This window comes from Fringilla coelebs (assembly GCF_963513975.1).
Source record: "Fringilla coelebs genome assembly, chromosome: 6".
NCBI classification, from domain to species: Eukaryota; Metazoa; Chordata; class Aves; order Passeriformes; family Fringillidae; genus Fringilla; species Fringilla coelebs.
This window is the reverse complement of record NC_140034.1, coordinates 55,691,317-55,707,584: the sequence shown is the minus strand read 5'-3', so window position 1 is coordinate 55,707,584 and position 16,268 is coordinate 55,691,317. Positions and strand designations below refer to the sequence as shown.

The window sequence follows — 16,268 nt, the reverse complement described above, 5'->3', positions numbered from 1 at the left end:
ATTACTACAGGTAATAAATGAGACATTTGGAAGACGTAAATTACAGAGCACAGGTGGTCTTGTAAACTGTATCATTTGGGAAATTTTAATGTTCAGTGACCCAAAAAGATGAATACCTGAATTTTGTGGTGGTGTTGTGCAATTTCAAGTAATGTTGGAATAGGATCTCTTTGCAAATTTCAGTAATTTTTCTTGCATTAGAGTACTTCCACATGTGTGTAGCTACAGGTCTCAGTTCTGTTATCTACAGAAAATTAAAGGTTTTTTTTTATTAGGAATATTTCTGGTAACTACTCAAAAGTGTATAGTAGGGGAATTGCCCTGTACACAGCACACACCTGAATATCCTCCATGGTAGGCTATTAATAAATTCCAGTCTTTTACAGGTTGGTTCTCTTATCAGCACACTGTATCAATCCACACTTTAAATTATTTATTTTCTTTGCTTAGTTTGTTTTTAAGTAGTAAGGAGGCACACTTTCAGGTATGTGTGACTCTCTAAGTAATAGGGAAAAATTGCATTGATGTGACCCATATTGTGTTGGCAGGTTGTCTGGCAAGTCCTGTTCCTAGCACCCTGGCATCTCATGTGAAAAACTCCTGGCTACAGAGTAAGGGTTGTGCAGTCATGCCAAAAAGTCATGAGAGACGAAAGAGACGAAAGAGCCAGTAAGACTATTTATAATATGGCAAATAATTGAGCTACATATCAAAGTTTAGGAATAATTTGAAACATGTGATTCAGTTGATGTAATTTTGCAGTTTTATTTAGCAGTGGAGATGAGGGTATTATAACAATAGTTCACCTTTCAGAAAAGCTGTTTGGTATTAGAAATGAAAAATATATAAAGAATAGCTAAAGGAAATTTCAAGGGCATGAAGGAGAAGTGGGGTCTAATTTATTCCACTGCAAACTTTGGAAAAAATCTCAAAGAAATAAGAAATGTGATTTGCTTCTCTTCAAGTATTATGCAAGTTTTGCTGCAAGCAAAGCAGTCATCAACAGAGTCTAGTTTCCTCTGCAAGCACATACCTTCAATACATTTTAAACAATTATTTCAAGGATCCGTAATGCAAAGCTTGAGTTTTAGTCAAGCTTGTAAGGTCTCACCATGAAGATGCTTCTAAATTATTTCAAAGACAAAAAATAGATGATTTCATGTTCCTTGAAAAAATATTTGCATTTGAAATCCTGTATTGAAAAGATTTGAGGACAGTTTAGAAAGCTTTAAGTAAATTGGGAAGGAGTTCATAATCTTTATCCAAACAATTTCATTGTGGAATGCTTGATGTCATTTTTATTATGTAAGGTGTTGGTGTAGTAAATAGGCCCCACTCAGATAAGTAATAGCATATTCATTTTTATGTGAGAGATTATTTTTAATAATAAAACATCCTCTCTGCAAAGTCGTCCTGTAAGACTCACACATCATCAGCAAGTATGTAAGTCTCTAAAATTTTTCGTGTAAATAGTCAGTGTTGGTCCTAAAATTTTATAGAATAAAACTGCCTAAATAGATGCAGTATGCCCTCTGGTGTTTTGGCCCGAACTCAGAATTAAAGGACTGGGTTGATTTGGCATGGCCTGGGTTTTTGGTAATGGGAGGGGGTCCCACAGGGGTCTTCTATGAGAAGCTGCAGGAAGCTGACAGCATGTCCAACAGAGCCAATCTCCGATGGCTCTGAAGAGGGACATGCTGCTGGCCCAGTTGGATAGGTTGGTAATGCCTCTGTGATGACATATTTAAGAAAATCAAAACAGCACAAGTGCAGGTTTTCCCCAGGAGGGGCAAGGCCCCTCTGCCAGGGGTCATCCCTGGTGCAGGGATACGCCAGGGTGCCGCGGCGCTGTCGATGGCAGAAGCGCCTTCATAAAGAGATCCCAGGGGCACAAGGGCACGGGCGCAATCCTGGCAGCAGAGCGATTCTCTGCTCTCAGCCCAGGGGCACAAGGGCACGGGCACAGTCCTGGCAGCAGAGCGATTCTCTGCTCTCAGCCCAGGGGCACAAGGGCACGGGCACAGTCCTGGCAGCAGAGCGATTCTCTGCTCTCAGCCTGGCAGCCGTGCCAGAGACACAGAGAAAGAGACTCGAGCACTGTGTGGCAGGTTCCACAAAGTGGAGGCCTTAATTAGAGCAGGGCCCTCTGTGAAGGGAGCCAGGGACAGCAGGTTGTGTTTCACAGGGAAAAACAGAGGTTTATATAGGGAATGGGAAGGCTGGGGAGAAACAAGGAACGAATGGGATGCATGTAAGTTGGAAGAGTGGCAAGGGAAAAACCAATGGGGTACAATACATTAACACAGAACAGTAAAGGATCATGGCTGGGAGGGTTTCCTCACCCTAACTTCAGTGTGCTTCCTTCAAGGGTTGGCTCTCCAGAGGAGAGTTGCCACTCTTGCTGGCCGATTCTTCGGCCCCCGCACCACGGCTAGCTCCATCTTGGTGCAGCCTGCACCGAGCCTTGCCTGCCTGGCAGCCCCCAGCCAGCCACGCCGCAGGCAGAAGGGCAGGGGCAGCAGCAGGGGCAGCCTCTCCTTCCTGGTGCCCTGCCCGAGGAGAGGTGTTAACTAGCACCAGTGCCCTGGCAGCTGCCTCTGCCCACGGGGCGGCCGCAGCGCCGCGCGGCCAACACGGCGAGTGACTCCCCAGTGTGGAACCTAGATAAATCAACCTCTCAGCGCTTCAGGATCCTGCAGGAATCTTTGAATTAATGGAACTTGTTTGCAGTGGTACCTACGAGCAGCAATTTTTCTTCTAGTCAGAGAAGAGGAGGAAGTGGAGACATGTGAGGGGAAAACAACGTGGCCACTCCAAGGTCAGTGGAAAAGAAAGAGGGGGAGGACGTGCTCCAAACATTGGAGCCTGTGGAAACCCAGGGCACCACTGGGAATATTTCTCTGTCTGCTCTGGGGTGCCCTGACCCCCAGGGGAGCACTGACTCTCACTCATGGAGAAAGTTTCCTAGACTTCAAGACAGACTGGAACCCACAAAAGTGTGAAATAGATTATAGAGAGCAGTGTAGGTGCATCACTTGGTGAGAAATTGAGGTTTTGGGATTTTTAGTGTGTTGTGGATGGAAGCAAGATGGAGGGCACAGGGTGTTGTCCTGGGTTTCTTCTTCATGCTTCTTCTTCCTTCTTCTCCATGGGTTTGGGTGGCATTTTGTAATTGGGCAGAGAAGTCTGCATTGCAGCTCTTTGGGATCAGTTATTGGGTTAAAAGGGAAAATAATCCAGGTGTCAGCTCTTAATTGGATACTTTAGTCTTAAAAGACCTTGGAACAAGAGATTGTTGGGCATTTTGTGCCTTCTAATGAAAAGCTGCAGAACTCAGAGCAGTGAGACTGTTTTACTGATAAGAAATAATAACACCTGAGTCCGAACATGGATTACTGTCTCAAGTGCCTTCAATCCAGGCCCAGAGAAACCCACAGCTGGAACCCCCACAGCAGCCAAGATTCCTCTGCAAGCCACAGGGAGGACTGTGGTGAAACAAGCTGCCCCTGGAATGTCTGAATTCCACAGGGAATGCAGAGATACCCTTGCAGCCCGTGGTAAAAGGGCTCACGCTGGAGTGGGTGGACACCAGAGAAAGCTGCGATCCCCTGTGAGACCGAATGGAGAAAGAGTGCCCCTGCCTCCAGAGATAGAGACAGAGGGCCAGAGGGCCCTTGCTCCCAGACCAGAGCAGCCTGTCCTTAGAAGACTGCACCCTGTAGACAAGTAACCCGTATCACAGCAGTTTTGGGGAGACTGTTTGCCCATGGGAGGGACCTAAATGCACAGCAGAGAGAAGACTCCATGAGCAAACAGAAGATCACAAATGACAAACTGACCAAAATCCCCACATCCTGTCTCCCTTCGCTGCCGTTGGGAAGGAGGGAGGGGCTGGGGAGAAAAAAAAGGTGTTTTAAAGGCTTCTTTTACTTTTCCTCCTCTGACTCTCTAAATAATAAATTTCCCTTATACCTTTAAATGTGAACATGCTTTACCCTTAGAGTGCTTTTCTCCCTCTCCTTATCTCAAGTCATGAGCCCTTTGTTAATTTTTTTCCCTATCCTCTGCCCAGCCATAGCAGGAAAGGGTAAGTGAGTTACTTTCCTGGGTGCCTGGCCAGTGTCAAACCATGACAGGCACCCAGCCAGGGTCTTGCCCTCTTGTCCTGCTTTCTTCCTTTGGCCTTTGTGGCAAGTGTGGTGGTGTTTCAAACTTGAACTTAAGACATGCAGATCCTTGTCACCTTAGGGTAACAGTATGAAAAGTAGTTGGAGATGATGGCTGTGTGATAGATGAAGGGGTGCAGTGTCCATCAGTTAGAAAACAGGGGGAATGAAGCAGTCCCATTCACTGCTCCCAGGTTTGGCTGGTGTCTGAGCAGTGCAGTTCTGGTAAGCAGTTTTAAAAGTTTGTTACAGAATCCGATCCTACTGGCTAAGGCAATCCCATAGAAATTGAAAAACCTCATAAAATCTTGTCTTTTGTTTTGGGAGAGAGAAGAGAGGAGTTCTAGCATGTAATAATGGACTTCAATCTTTTGAAGATTAAACATAAAACAATTGGAAATCTCCCTGTTTCCTAGAAATAGGAAATGCTTTAAACATCTGAAAATGCGACACTTGGAATAAATTTTTTGATGATAACTTTCCTAAAATCTCAAACTTCCCCTTGTTCTGCAACAGTAAGTACAACATGCTAAGAAATTGTGTATCATTTGCTCAGGTACAATCTTAAGCAAGAATCAAATTCTGAAGTAAGTACTATGCATAGGCATTTATTCTCCTCAGTTAGTAGGGCTTAAAGCTGTCTGGTTTTGCGGGCATCCCATGGGATTTCACTGTGTCAGGTACTCAAGAAATGAACATAGGTTTTATTGTTTATTGAACATATGCTTCTTTTATTCCATGGGAAGAAATTTAGGTTGGAAGAACTGTAATTCCTTTCAGTCCAAACAGACAGGCCACTCAATACAGGTATTAAATGGCATTTCTTATTCAACAAAACAATTATTTATATTGATCTTTTAAATTTGTTTATCTCCACATTACTTCCTCCTGTAGTCAGTTGCTCTATAAAACTAACAAATCCTCATTGGAGAGCTGTTGACCAGAGACTATTTGAACTATTTCAACTATTTTATTTCAACTATGAATTGAACTATTTTTCATGGTTCAAGTTAAATTGTAAATAGTGACCTATTTAGTTTGGTTTGTCCTGTTCATAATTTCTGATCATCATTTATGTTATTTAGTAATTCAATGCTGTGTAAGTGACATGAGAAAGGTTTCAAAACTGGTGTCTGAAGTTTTAACTTCCCTGAATAAAATTTGCTGAAAATGCAGTATATAGAGTAGTTAACAGTTTGCAGTATATGACCTCTTGGTTATTCATTGTTATCCTGAATTTTCAGACGTGACTTATTTGATATTTTATCACAATTATATGAATTTTTAAACTATTATTTTATATTTTTATTTTTCAGGTCTGGCAAAATGTCTCAGCAGAGAAAGAGAATTTTCATGTCACCTTGAAAAAGGAAGAAAATCAAAGCACCCAGGAGTGTGATTCTCAAGATGTAAGATTAGCTCACCTGAAAAATCAGGCCTAATCTGGGCTGTATGCAAACATGAATGCTTTAGGTGACTGTCAGTGGGACTTTTCCTATTCAGGATTGTAGACATATTCTATAAGCCCACTATATTCTGTATTAAAGTGCTGAGGAGCAAAGGCTCTTTGCTGTCAATCTGTGCATACATACTATCAAGGTTTCTATTAAAAACTGCTTGATAGAACTGGTGGAGCTGTTGCAAGAAGAGCAGTGGTGGAAAGTGGTGTCATTTGATGTTTAACCAATTCAAAAATTTGTTTGTTCCTGGTTGAAGCGTTGCCTGCTTTATAGTGAGATGCAAAACCCTTGTTTACATATCATAATATTTATTACTAATTTATTTATTTCTAATAATCAGGCACAGCTTTGTTTAACAAAGCAAAGCCTCTGGGGAGACGTAAGACATGACAGCATAACAGTTGAAAGGATGTGATATCATTCACTGCCAGTCTAGAAAAGCTGTAAAAGCTGTGTTTTTCTTATGACAGCTCTGACAGAAAGCTAAATCTGGTGCTTTTACTGAGACAATACACTCAGTCAAACAGCATTTAAGAGCATATGAACTCTTAACAGAAATCTCAAATGCGTGGATTGCGGCTGTAATTATAAAGATACAAATAGAACAGGGAACAAAGATACAAATAGAACATTGGAAAAAATGAGCGAGACAAATTTTGTTGTGAGGGTCTGCTCTGACTGTTGAGGATTTTCTGCTCAATAGTTAAAAAAGTACAGTGCTACTCTGACTAATTTGCAGGTGAAATATATTTTTTTTTCAATACATATTGAATATATTGTTATATCTTGAGATTAAAAAAATCCTGTGGAGGTAACTGAGTAACTTGCTATTAGTGATCATGACAGTGTGAAGAAAATTCTGGAAAAAAAATCTTAGATAATTCAGTATACAATAATTTTTTAAAAAAATTATACTGTATCCATTTATTACAAAGGTGTTATAAGTTTGTTCAGTTATGAGTTACCTCCCTTCTGCCACATCCTCTACAGAACAAGGAGAAATTGCATATCCATAAGAGTGCATACTTTGCTGTTGCACATTTCTTTATATCTAGAGGTAAAGGAAACTTCAGTTGCTAATAAAATTTGAAGGAGGAGAAGAAACACATGTAAAATTATGAAGTTGGAGTGAACTCCATTTAGATTATGACTAGAGGTTAGTTATTCCTTGGAAAAGTTGTGTAAGGCTGGATGAAATGTAGAATACTTTGAATAGAGACTGCAATAATTTAGGCTAAATACTTGTGTCAGAAAGTTTAAATAGCTCTTTTTTACAGAAGTGAATTCCTTACAAGAAAAAGAAAATAACTGTTAATACATTTCAAAAATCAAAAGAGTATTTAATTTCTGTATCAAGTACTGTGATGAAAGAAACCTAAATATTCACTTTTCCATAAAATCAAGGTTTTAGTTATTTAGATTAGCTGGTGGTTGTTTTTAGTACTTCTAGCAACTAGTATTTTTAACTGCCTAGTCAGTCAGTACTTGTTTAGTCAGTCAGCAGATGAACACACTGTCCATCTTAACATAGGCTAAAATGGACATTAAAATAATGCAGGTGGTGAGATTGGTCTAGCAACCTTTTACTTCATCACCATCATCATCATCATCTCACATTAACACAGAGAGAAAGGAAGACTCAAGGAAGAATTCAAATTATTACCTTTGAGAGCTGAACTAAAAATGTCTCTTTCCACAGTCAGCCTTCCTATATTAGCATTAGAGATAGCACCTTTTAGTTCTGAAAGAGCTGGAAGGAGTTTATTTTCCCAAAGGATCATATTACTGCAGTAATACAAAGCTGCAATTTGTACCTGTGAACACTCTCACTTGGAGAAAATTCAACACTTAGGAAAAGTTTTAATTGTGATTTTTCATTGCCTGTGTGTAATTTTTTCTGAAGTGTTTACAGCTGCTTAACTTCCAAGGAATGAAGAATAAGGTTGGATGGTTAAGGTTGTAATGCAGCATTTTAAAGAAAAAATTAGTGAAAATGTACTAAAACTCTGTTGCCTAGATACCTAATATTTCAGCAATCCTTTCTTAGAACTTTACAAATATCCTTTTGTTGTGTCTCTGATAATTAAAATGTGATTTATATTTTGGAAGAATTAAGGTAGTGAAGACTAACTAGAGAGAAACATGCAATCTTACAGACACTGAGGCAAAAAATAAAGCAAAATGGTTAGTTGCTGGTTCCAACTGGTGTTTTTAAGTCTGAATAGCTAAGCATCTCTATCTTAAATTTTTGTTCTTTCTGCAATTTTATATATATGGGGGGTTTATGGCTGTTCACAGTAATTAGTGTAGTTTACATTAGAACAAATACAAATGAAAATGTATTGACAAATGGGATACAGAGTAGCAAATTTGGAAATTAGACACTGCTGTTATTTATCTGTAATGAAATTTGACATAGGACCAGTAATAGCCAGAAGTAGGTAGAATATCCTGTGATACAGAATATGAAATTCATCAGAAATCAAAAAAATATTAATTTCAATATTGTTGTAAAGTTTCCATTCTTTAGTTTATTTGTACTTTATTAGAGGCATCTTGTCAATACTACTTTTTCTAAGCCTTATACAGAGATGTTTTCCTATGTCTGACTTCTGAAAGTCTCTGTGCAGAACCAGAGTTCTGCAGAGCCTTCTCCCCTGCATCCCTTCCTTTTTCTCTCTTCCCAAAATTTTGGCTTTTACCCCATAATTTTCTTAATTCCCTTTTCATGTCAAATAATTCTTATGCATGTAACATATCATTTTAAACCACCTATTTGGTATTGCTAAAACATCAAAGAATTTATGAAATTATTCTTTGTTTCCTGTTGTCATATTAGATTTTTTGCTTTGTCCTTATATAATCTTCTCTGATAAACAGAAGTGATAGTGCTTTTTTTTACTGCCTTAATTTCCTGCAGTAAACAAACACTATATATTCATTAATCATTCAATGACAAAGGACATTCAGTATTGGTGACAAAATTGTACACATTTCTAAGCAACTACAGCCTTTTCCTTTTTCTTAAATCAACCTCAGTTTCAGAGCTTTGATCACATTGCACTCTCCAATTGTTTTCCAAAGGGTGTAATAAAAGAAAAAAAATAGCCATTTTTATAACAAAATTTCAAACGAATAAAATCCCTAAAGTAAATTTGATTCTGTAAATGAGGACTAGGAAGGTCATAAGAAGTTAGTTTAGGCATTCCCTTAGCACACTGTGATCTAAAACAGGAAAAGGATATTAAAAACTGCAGAGGTGTCTTCTGAAAAGGTACATGCACATTTCACATGCTACTTGTTCTGTGTCTTCTAAACAGTAATTAAAGCAGCTTCCAGTAGAGATCTGTAACAAGTTCATGAGCAAAACTTATAAAAAATGTCTTTGAGTAAACTGTGAACCTAACCTGGTTAATGACAACTAGGATAACTAGTTTGTCAGTTGACCTAACCACCCTGTCCTTTTCTGCTGTATCTGGCTGATTTTCTTCAGAATTAACTCAGTACTTTCTCCCCCATCATGCTCTACAAACAACTTCTGTATCTGCCTTTTGTGCCCCATAAAGCCAAAAAGGAGCAGCAGTGCAAAGGAACACTGAAGCTCCAATGTCTGGTCAACTAAATCTGTATGATGCTCTTTAGGAGCAGCAGAATTATTTTCTAACTGCAAAAGCTGTTATAATGCCACTTATTCAAGACTGATTTCCTGTCCACTTGTGAATTGATTACTTGCCCTTAAATTGTTATGATATTTCGACCATAAAGCCAGTTCTGCTTTGCTGAGTTGATGCAGTAGAAAACACTTATATTGTTCATTGTCATGAACATGTAACTGAAAACATTGTTCAGCTGTTCTGAGATAAAGTTGCATGATTTACTAGCCAATGGACATGCTGAGTTCTGACTGGCTTGTTGAAAAATTTTAAAATAAAGATGCACCCTTTGTTTATCCACCTTTGTCATTTATACATCCAGCTGTGAAGCTCTCCAGCTTTGCAGGGTTACATACTAGGACAATTGAATACCATAACTTCTCAAATTTTGCATACATTACCAATCAAGATGAAGATTTTATAACCAGAATTTCATACACAGATACTTTTTTAATTGGCCTGCCTGCTAAGCTGATGAAAGCAGCACAGCAAATTATTTTTGCTCTTTGATAGTTTCTGCCATGTCAAGCTCTCATTCTGTCCTTTTGTAATGAGTGTACCTCTCATGGGAGGGAATCTGACAGACAGAAAGAGAGTCACACAGACAGACATACGAAACAATCCACTACTTGGCATAGAGGGAACTAACAACAATAACAAAAGTTTAATGTTTTGCTTTCTTTGTCTGTCACCTAAGGCTTTGAAAGGTATTCTAGGTCATTGGGTTTAAATTCCTCCACTCATCTTTAGCTGAGGGACACAAAGATAGATGTGTTGGGTGTATTTATATATTTATGTGTTTATATATGCATATATATATATACACCTACATAAAAGCACATAAATATACACATGGCGGGGGGGGGGGGGGGGGGGTGTGTTTATATATATCCCTGAGGTCATATGTGGATGGGATTCAGTTTGGGTTCTGTTAAACCCAGTCCTGTGTGGCTGTGTGTGTCTCTGTGTGTCTGTGTGTCTGTCTGTGTGTCTGTCTGTGTTTATACACCTCATCCATAGGAACTGGTTACAATCCTGGCTATTGAACTGTTGTTCTTCAGTAATTTATTTGGTCATGATGCACAAAATTTCACAGTGACAAGGAGTCAGTAATGAATATATTATGCTTTAACATCATAAAGGCATTCTTAAGAAAAAGTTCCTACTATCTTTCTGCAACACATGGTGTGCTACTAAAAAGAAAAGATCTCTGAGTGAACAACTATGAAATACTACAGACATAACTCTTTATTGCTCTTTTCCTATCAAGATAGCCTTTGTTATCTGGTCTGTGAAAAGATTATGCAAGACTACTCACTCATAAAGCATTGTTTTATCATTTGTTTTTATTTTCTTTAAAGCAGACCTGGTTATTTTTTTCTTTCTTTGCATATGTCTTAAGAAGTTGACCTTTAGCTTTATTAAAGCAATTAATAGTTTTTGCTTCCTATCTCCTATAAATTATGTTGTTGAAATAGGTTACCTGATTTCATGTTGTAGTATGTACAGTCAGAGAAAATTCTGGATATGTAAATTATCATATTTAATTGCATTATATCTGTCCTCTTCATTACACATTTTGCAATACTATTGTTTGACCTATAGAGTCTTTTGTCCTCAAGCTGTGCACCTAGAAGTCACCTAAATCCTCATTTTTTCTGAGATGATTCAGCTTGAAATATTTTTTAAAAATATAGATTAAGAGTAAATAATTTAAATGGAAGTTTTGACAGGACCACACTTATAAGGTTTTGAAGTATTAAAAGTCTACTAAAAATTGCTACTCTGTCATCTGACTTTTTAGTCTTTATCAAAGACATAAACACGTTTGTTTGATGTTTTGTTTGATTTTTTGTCATAAAAGGAGTAGGTACTTTATCAATAGACTTTATTTAATCAATACTGCCTTGATTGTTCCCTATATGAATCCAACTTTTTTTTGCTACTGTCTAGAGTGGGAAAATATGAAAAAGAGTTCCCCACATCAAATCCATCTGCATCATCTCAGAGGCTCACTTCAGTAGCTTAAACATTACTAAACCCTCCACCCACTGTTACATTGGAAAGAGTCTTGATGACTTAAAACTTTATAAACCCTGTCATATTCACTCCATTTGAATGTATCACTTTTAATAGCAAAACAAGTAGAGAAATTCCAATGGGAACTCCTTTTAGAGTAATGACCAAGTATTATGAATATTTGACTGTATTTCATGTTTCAACTCCTTTTCTTATGGCATGCTTAATCCTACTCCAGAAGGGACTTTGATTTAAGTACAGTAGAATTTTCAGTGCTGAGTAAATCTCTGGTTTCATATCTGGAGATCTCCTTGGTTCAAAAATCTACTTTGTAATTAATTTTATTTATGCTGTGCAACTCTGTTTTCCCAGGTATTAAAATTATATTGGCAAAGAATATAATGTGAGTCCTTGAATAAAATGACAGCAATTAATGCAAAAAGATTTTTCACCTTGAGAGTCATCTGACTTCCCCATTCAGTGACTTTATATTCCTATTCAGGGATTATTATACCTAAGAGATCCAGAGTTTAGACAAGAGAATAGTAATAGAGAAGTTCTAACTGTAATGCCGATTTTCTACTGTTTGTTGCTATTTCCTCACCCATAAGAGACACTTGTAGTTCATTTTCTGTTCCCTACGACCACTTGTAGAAGTAAACTTCACTATTGGTGATGAGATTTAAACATGAAGTAAAAAAGCTGGATAAGTATCAAGTTTCAAGCTATTAAACTGGCTGTCACAAGACTATATTGTTGAAGAGTATTGCAGGGATGATGGGAGTCTGGGATAAGCTTAGCTATGAAAACTTTGTACCATTTAATCAAGTAGGCTTAAAAGAAGACCCAGTGATTTTTGGTTTGTTTGTTTTTTTGAAAACTGAATATTTTTGGAAAAAATATGAAGTAGTTATCTCTGACATTTCTATTGACAGGTTGCCAAGACATGTTTGGGGAATCGTAATGATTCAACATCTCGTTTGAAGGCAGCAGAAACAGGGACAAGCTTTCAGGTATTCTCTTTCAGAGTAATTGTGGGTGTTTTACTAAAAGGTCTTGTGAAATGCAGTTACTTGAAATATACTTCCATATTCTTCACCAAGTTCTGTCTCAAAAGTGAAGACTACTTAGTTCAGACTTTGACTGCATCTGATAGCAGTTCACCTGTTCACAATGTTTTCTGGCTGGTAAAAATTTGCAAACCATTAAATATTCTAAGAGCTAGTAGTCAAATGAATTAGTAGTCAAATTAGTTAATCTGATAGTGTGACGTCTATAGCCCTGGAGTAGGGAGAGATTTCCAAAATAATTAAATATTAAATACATATATAATTGGTATATATATATATATATATATATATATATATATATATATATATATATAATATGCAGTGATGTGGAGCTGTATGCAGCATCAGACTTGTATGGTTTTGCACCCTTTTCTAGGGACAGTTCCATTGCCATGGAATTTTAACATACTTTTTTTTATTTCTGCTTATATATATATGTATTCTATACACCATGTTTTTACCTCTACAGAAGTTTCACAGCCCTCCATGGACTACACCTGAAGATAAAAAATCACCTGAAAAAAAGGAGAAAAAATATGAAGAATCAGTTAGTGCACCAGGAAAAAAACTCTAAATGCTACTATCTACATTTAAAACTGCCAATCACTTCCATCCTCATGTTCTGTTAGCACAAAGGCATGAAATATCCCACGTTTCTAAAGCATGGATTTTCACTATTTTATGAATGTCTGTAAATTAGTCTAGAACAGACCGATTAGTACCTTACAGCAATAATCCAAAATGGATGTTTGAAAAAATGCTTTGTAATGCAGTCCAGTTTTTGAATTCTTGTTCTACTTTATCAGTAATTGTATACTATAAATTACCTTCTTGGTAAACAACAGTCATTCTCAAGTATATTTCTCAGTCTGTCTTATTTCATGTAATTTTGTGGCAGATTAGGTTCTAATATTAAGGGGCAGTCAGTGTGTGTGGGGGAAGATAGCTGTGTGACCACATTTGAAGTACAATCCTTAAGTGCAACTGTAAAAAGAGAACTGTGTGCATGGGCATCCATGTATACTTACCTTTTAGTATTTCCATCTCAAATCTACTTACTTACACAATAAAATATGTTTATTTTGTTCTTTTTTTCCTCACTGTTATCTTAACTAGTCCATTTCTGAGCACTGAAAAGCTGACAGAATTGGAGTTTAAGGGATGAAGATAGAGAGGATTATTACTTTGGGGATTCAAGCAAAAAAATTTGCAGGTAGTACTGAGTTACAGTTTCCTAGCTTGGATGGCAGCCATGGGAAGTCAGTTTCATCCCCTATATTTGTGCTGATCTCAACAGGATAAAATATACTTTAAAGGATAAAGCCCTGTTTTGTCCACTACAGTTGGCCTTTGATCACTCCATCAGGGAGGATTGATTGGAGTAAGCTCTGTCACTCATGGATTCTTTCAGTTTCTCCTGTCACATACTCTCTGACAAGAAAGCAGAAAGAAAGGGAGAGAAGAGAGAATGTTTTGCTTGTTTGTGTGTATGTCAATATTGGTCAAACTTAAGAATTCATATGCCATATCTTTTTGAGATGCAAATCTTTCAAGAACAGTTGGAATAGTAAACTGCCTGATGCAATGCTATGCTATCCCTAGCAAGAAGTATTTTAAGCATTTGTAACTTGTAAACTTCCATCTTTGTCTTAATGTACATCTCAGCACATCTTTTACTAGATTTAAAATAGTTATAATAATTTACTTTTTCTTGCTTTGTATCAGTTTAAAAGCAAATAGAAAAATCTTTTGACTTGGTGGTGCTCTGTCTTCAGTTTTAGCATTTAAGATTTTACCTCTCCTTCAATACCTGCCTTTTCCTTGCTGGTATGAATAATCTTTCACCGTGACACTTTGCATATGCTCCTCTACTCAAAGGTAGATAGTCGCAATTACTCTGCTTTGAGAAAATACAATTTTAAAAAAAAAAAACCTCATGAGCTGGCCAAATGATGACAAAGTAAGACTTAAGACTATCCATGTAAAGAGTCAAAAGAAGTTAAATCGTGGCCACAAAATTAATCAGAAAAGAGATGTGGCTTTTTGCATCTGATCCTAAATCTTGCTAAAGACAGTCTACTGTCTTTCAAAATATTCAGTGGGCAAGAGACTTGTGATCCTCTCCTATGTACAGCTGGCATTAATTTCTAGTGATGCCAAAAGCAGCATGTCTTTGCATATGACACACCTTAACTGAAAAGGTCACTGAAACTCTGTTTCAGTCATCTGTCAAGAAAGGCTCTCCACTGCACAGTGGTTGAAGCCCTCCAGCAGGACAAAAGCCTGGGAGCACAACACTTCCTGTAGCTTTAGAAAGAAGCCTTTGTTAATATGATCCCCTTAATCAGGCAGCCTGTAGTAGATACCAACCACAAGGTTCCTTTGCTGCCTTGGGCACTGATTCTTACCTACAGGCTTTTGACTTGCTCATGGCTGTTCTTCAAAGACAGCCCCTCACATGGAATCCACTTCTTGATGTAGAGGGTCATCCCTCCACCTCTCCTTCCTCCCCTGTATCTTCTGAACAGGCTGTAGCTATCAGTAGTGACACTCTAGTCATGGGACTCATCCCACCAAGTTCCAGTAATGAAACAAGGTTGTAACTTTCTTCCAGCACAGTGGCTTCCAGCTCCTGCTGTTTGTTGCCCATGCTACATGTGTTGATTTGAAGGCACCTCAGCCTGCCTGTCAGCCATGTCACCCTCCCAGAGGAACACCCCTTTTCTTCCTTTGACATAATTTTCTGGTGTCTTCCCTGTCAGCTTTTATTACCTTTCCTTTCCTGACAAAGCCAACCCTAGGTTTGCCATGGCCTCTTACCACTCCCTTGCACTTCATTGCCTTGCATGCCCATCTCCTGCCTTGGCTTGCTTGCAACTTTTGTCCCTGGCCTTGCTCAGCTTTGTCTACCCTTCCTTTGCCTTGCCTTTCCCATTTGAGCCTTGCCTTTCCTTACTTACACCTCCATGTCCTTCCCTTGCCCTTCCTACCACGCCGTTGTCTTGCTTTGCCATAATCAGTCACACTTCACTTTGACTTTCCTACCTCTTTTTTTCCTGTCTTTGCCTTGCCTTGCTTTCTTCTCCTATGACTCTTATTGCCTTGCCTACCCTTACCTTGCCCTGTTTTGCCTTTCTCTGACTGGTAGACTGCACCTTGCACCAGAAACATCAAGAGAAATGCTTTCCTTCCCAAAGAGTGGCACTGATGTTCTCTGGAAAGAGCTCACCACCAACATTTAGATACTACTAGCAATAATAACCACACAAACAGATAGATCCCACATGAAAGGTGGTAGGACAGAAAGTCCTCCTGATGTCAGCTCCCTGGGCAGCCTATAACCTCCACCTGAGACACGGACGTTGCATGCTTTCCTTCGCATGGAAGAGAGCTTTCTGAATTTTTCAAAGGCCTGATGAAAATTAGGTTTTTACTTACAACAATACATATGTTCAAGGATTGCTCTCACACAAGAGAGAGAAGGACAGAAGTAACTTGCTGGCATTTACTTCCCATGGGCAGCTTATAACCTACAATTTGGACACTAAGACTCCATGCTTTCCTTTCCAGGAAAAAGGCCTTTCCGACACTTCTGTGGCAAGCCACAGAATGAGTACACAACCTCCAACAATTAATACATCCAAGGATTGTTGCCACACAACAGAGAACAGCAGAAAAGTGATTGATGGCATTTGCCTCCTATGGACAGCTTATTAACTCACCTGAAACACAGTGGGTACATGCTTTCCTTCCCAAGGAAAAGCTCTTTCAACAGCTAGCAATGATATGATGATAAAGACTGGGAAGTCTTGCTCCTACATAAGAGAGGGCAGGACAGAAGTGATTCTTCAGCATTTTCCTACCTCAACATCCTATAACATTCATCTACAACACTGCAGC

The 16,268-nt window shown here is 38.4% G+C and overlaps 1 protein-coding gene across 1 annotated transcript in view; it reads left to right on the top strand.

Annotated features, from left to right (window-relative positions):
* The window catches only part of LUZP2 (leucine zipper protein 2), a gene marked incomplete at both ends in the record, with an annotated part of 147,706 nt that extends 134,764 nt beyond the window's left edge, over positions 1-12,942 (top strand). The window contains 3 exons of the mRNA XM_084207580.1: positions 5,483-5,575; positions 12,234-12,311; positions 12,838-12,942. Of these exons, the coding sequence (XP_084063706.1) occupies positions 5,483-5,575; positions 12,234-12,311; positions 12,838-12,942 (276 nt within the window). The remainder of the gene's footprint in view (positions 1-5,482; positions 5,576-12,233; positions 12,312-12,837) is intronic.
* Between the last annotated feature and the right edge of the window lie 3,326 nt (positions 12,943-16,268).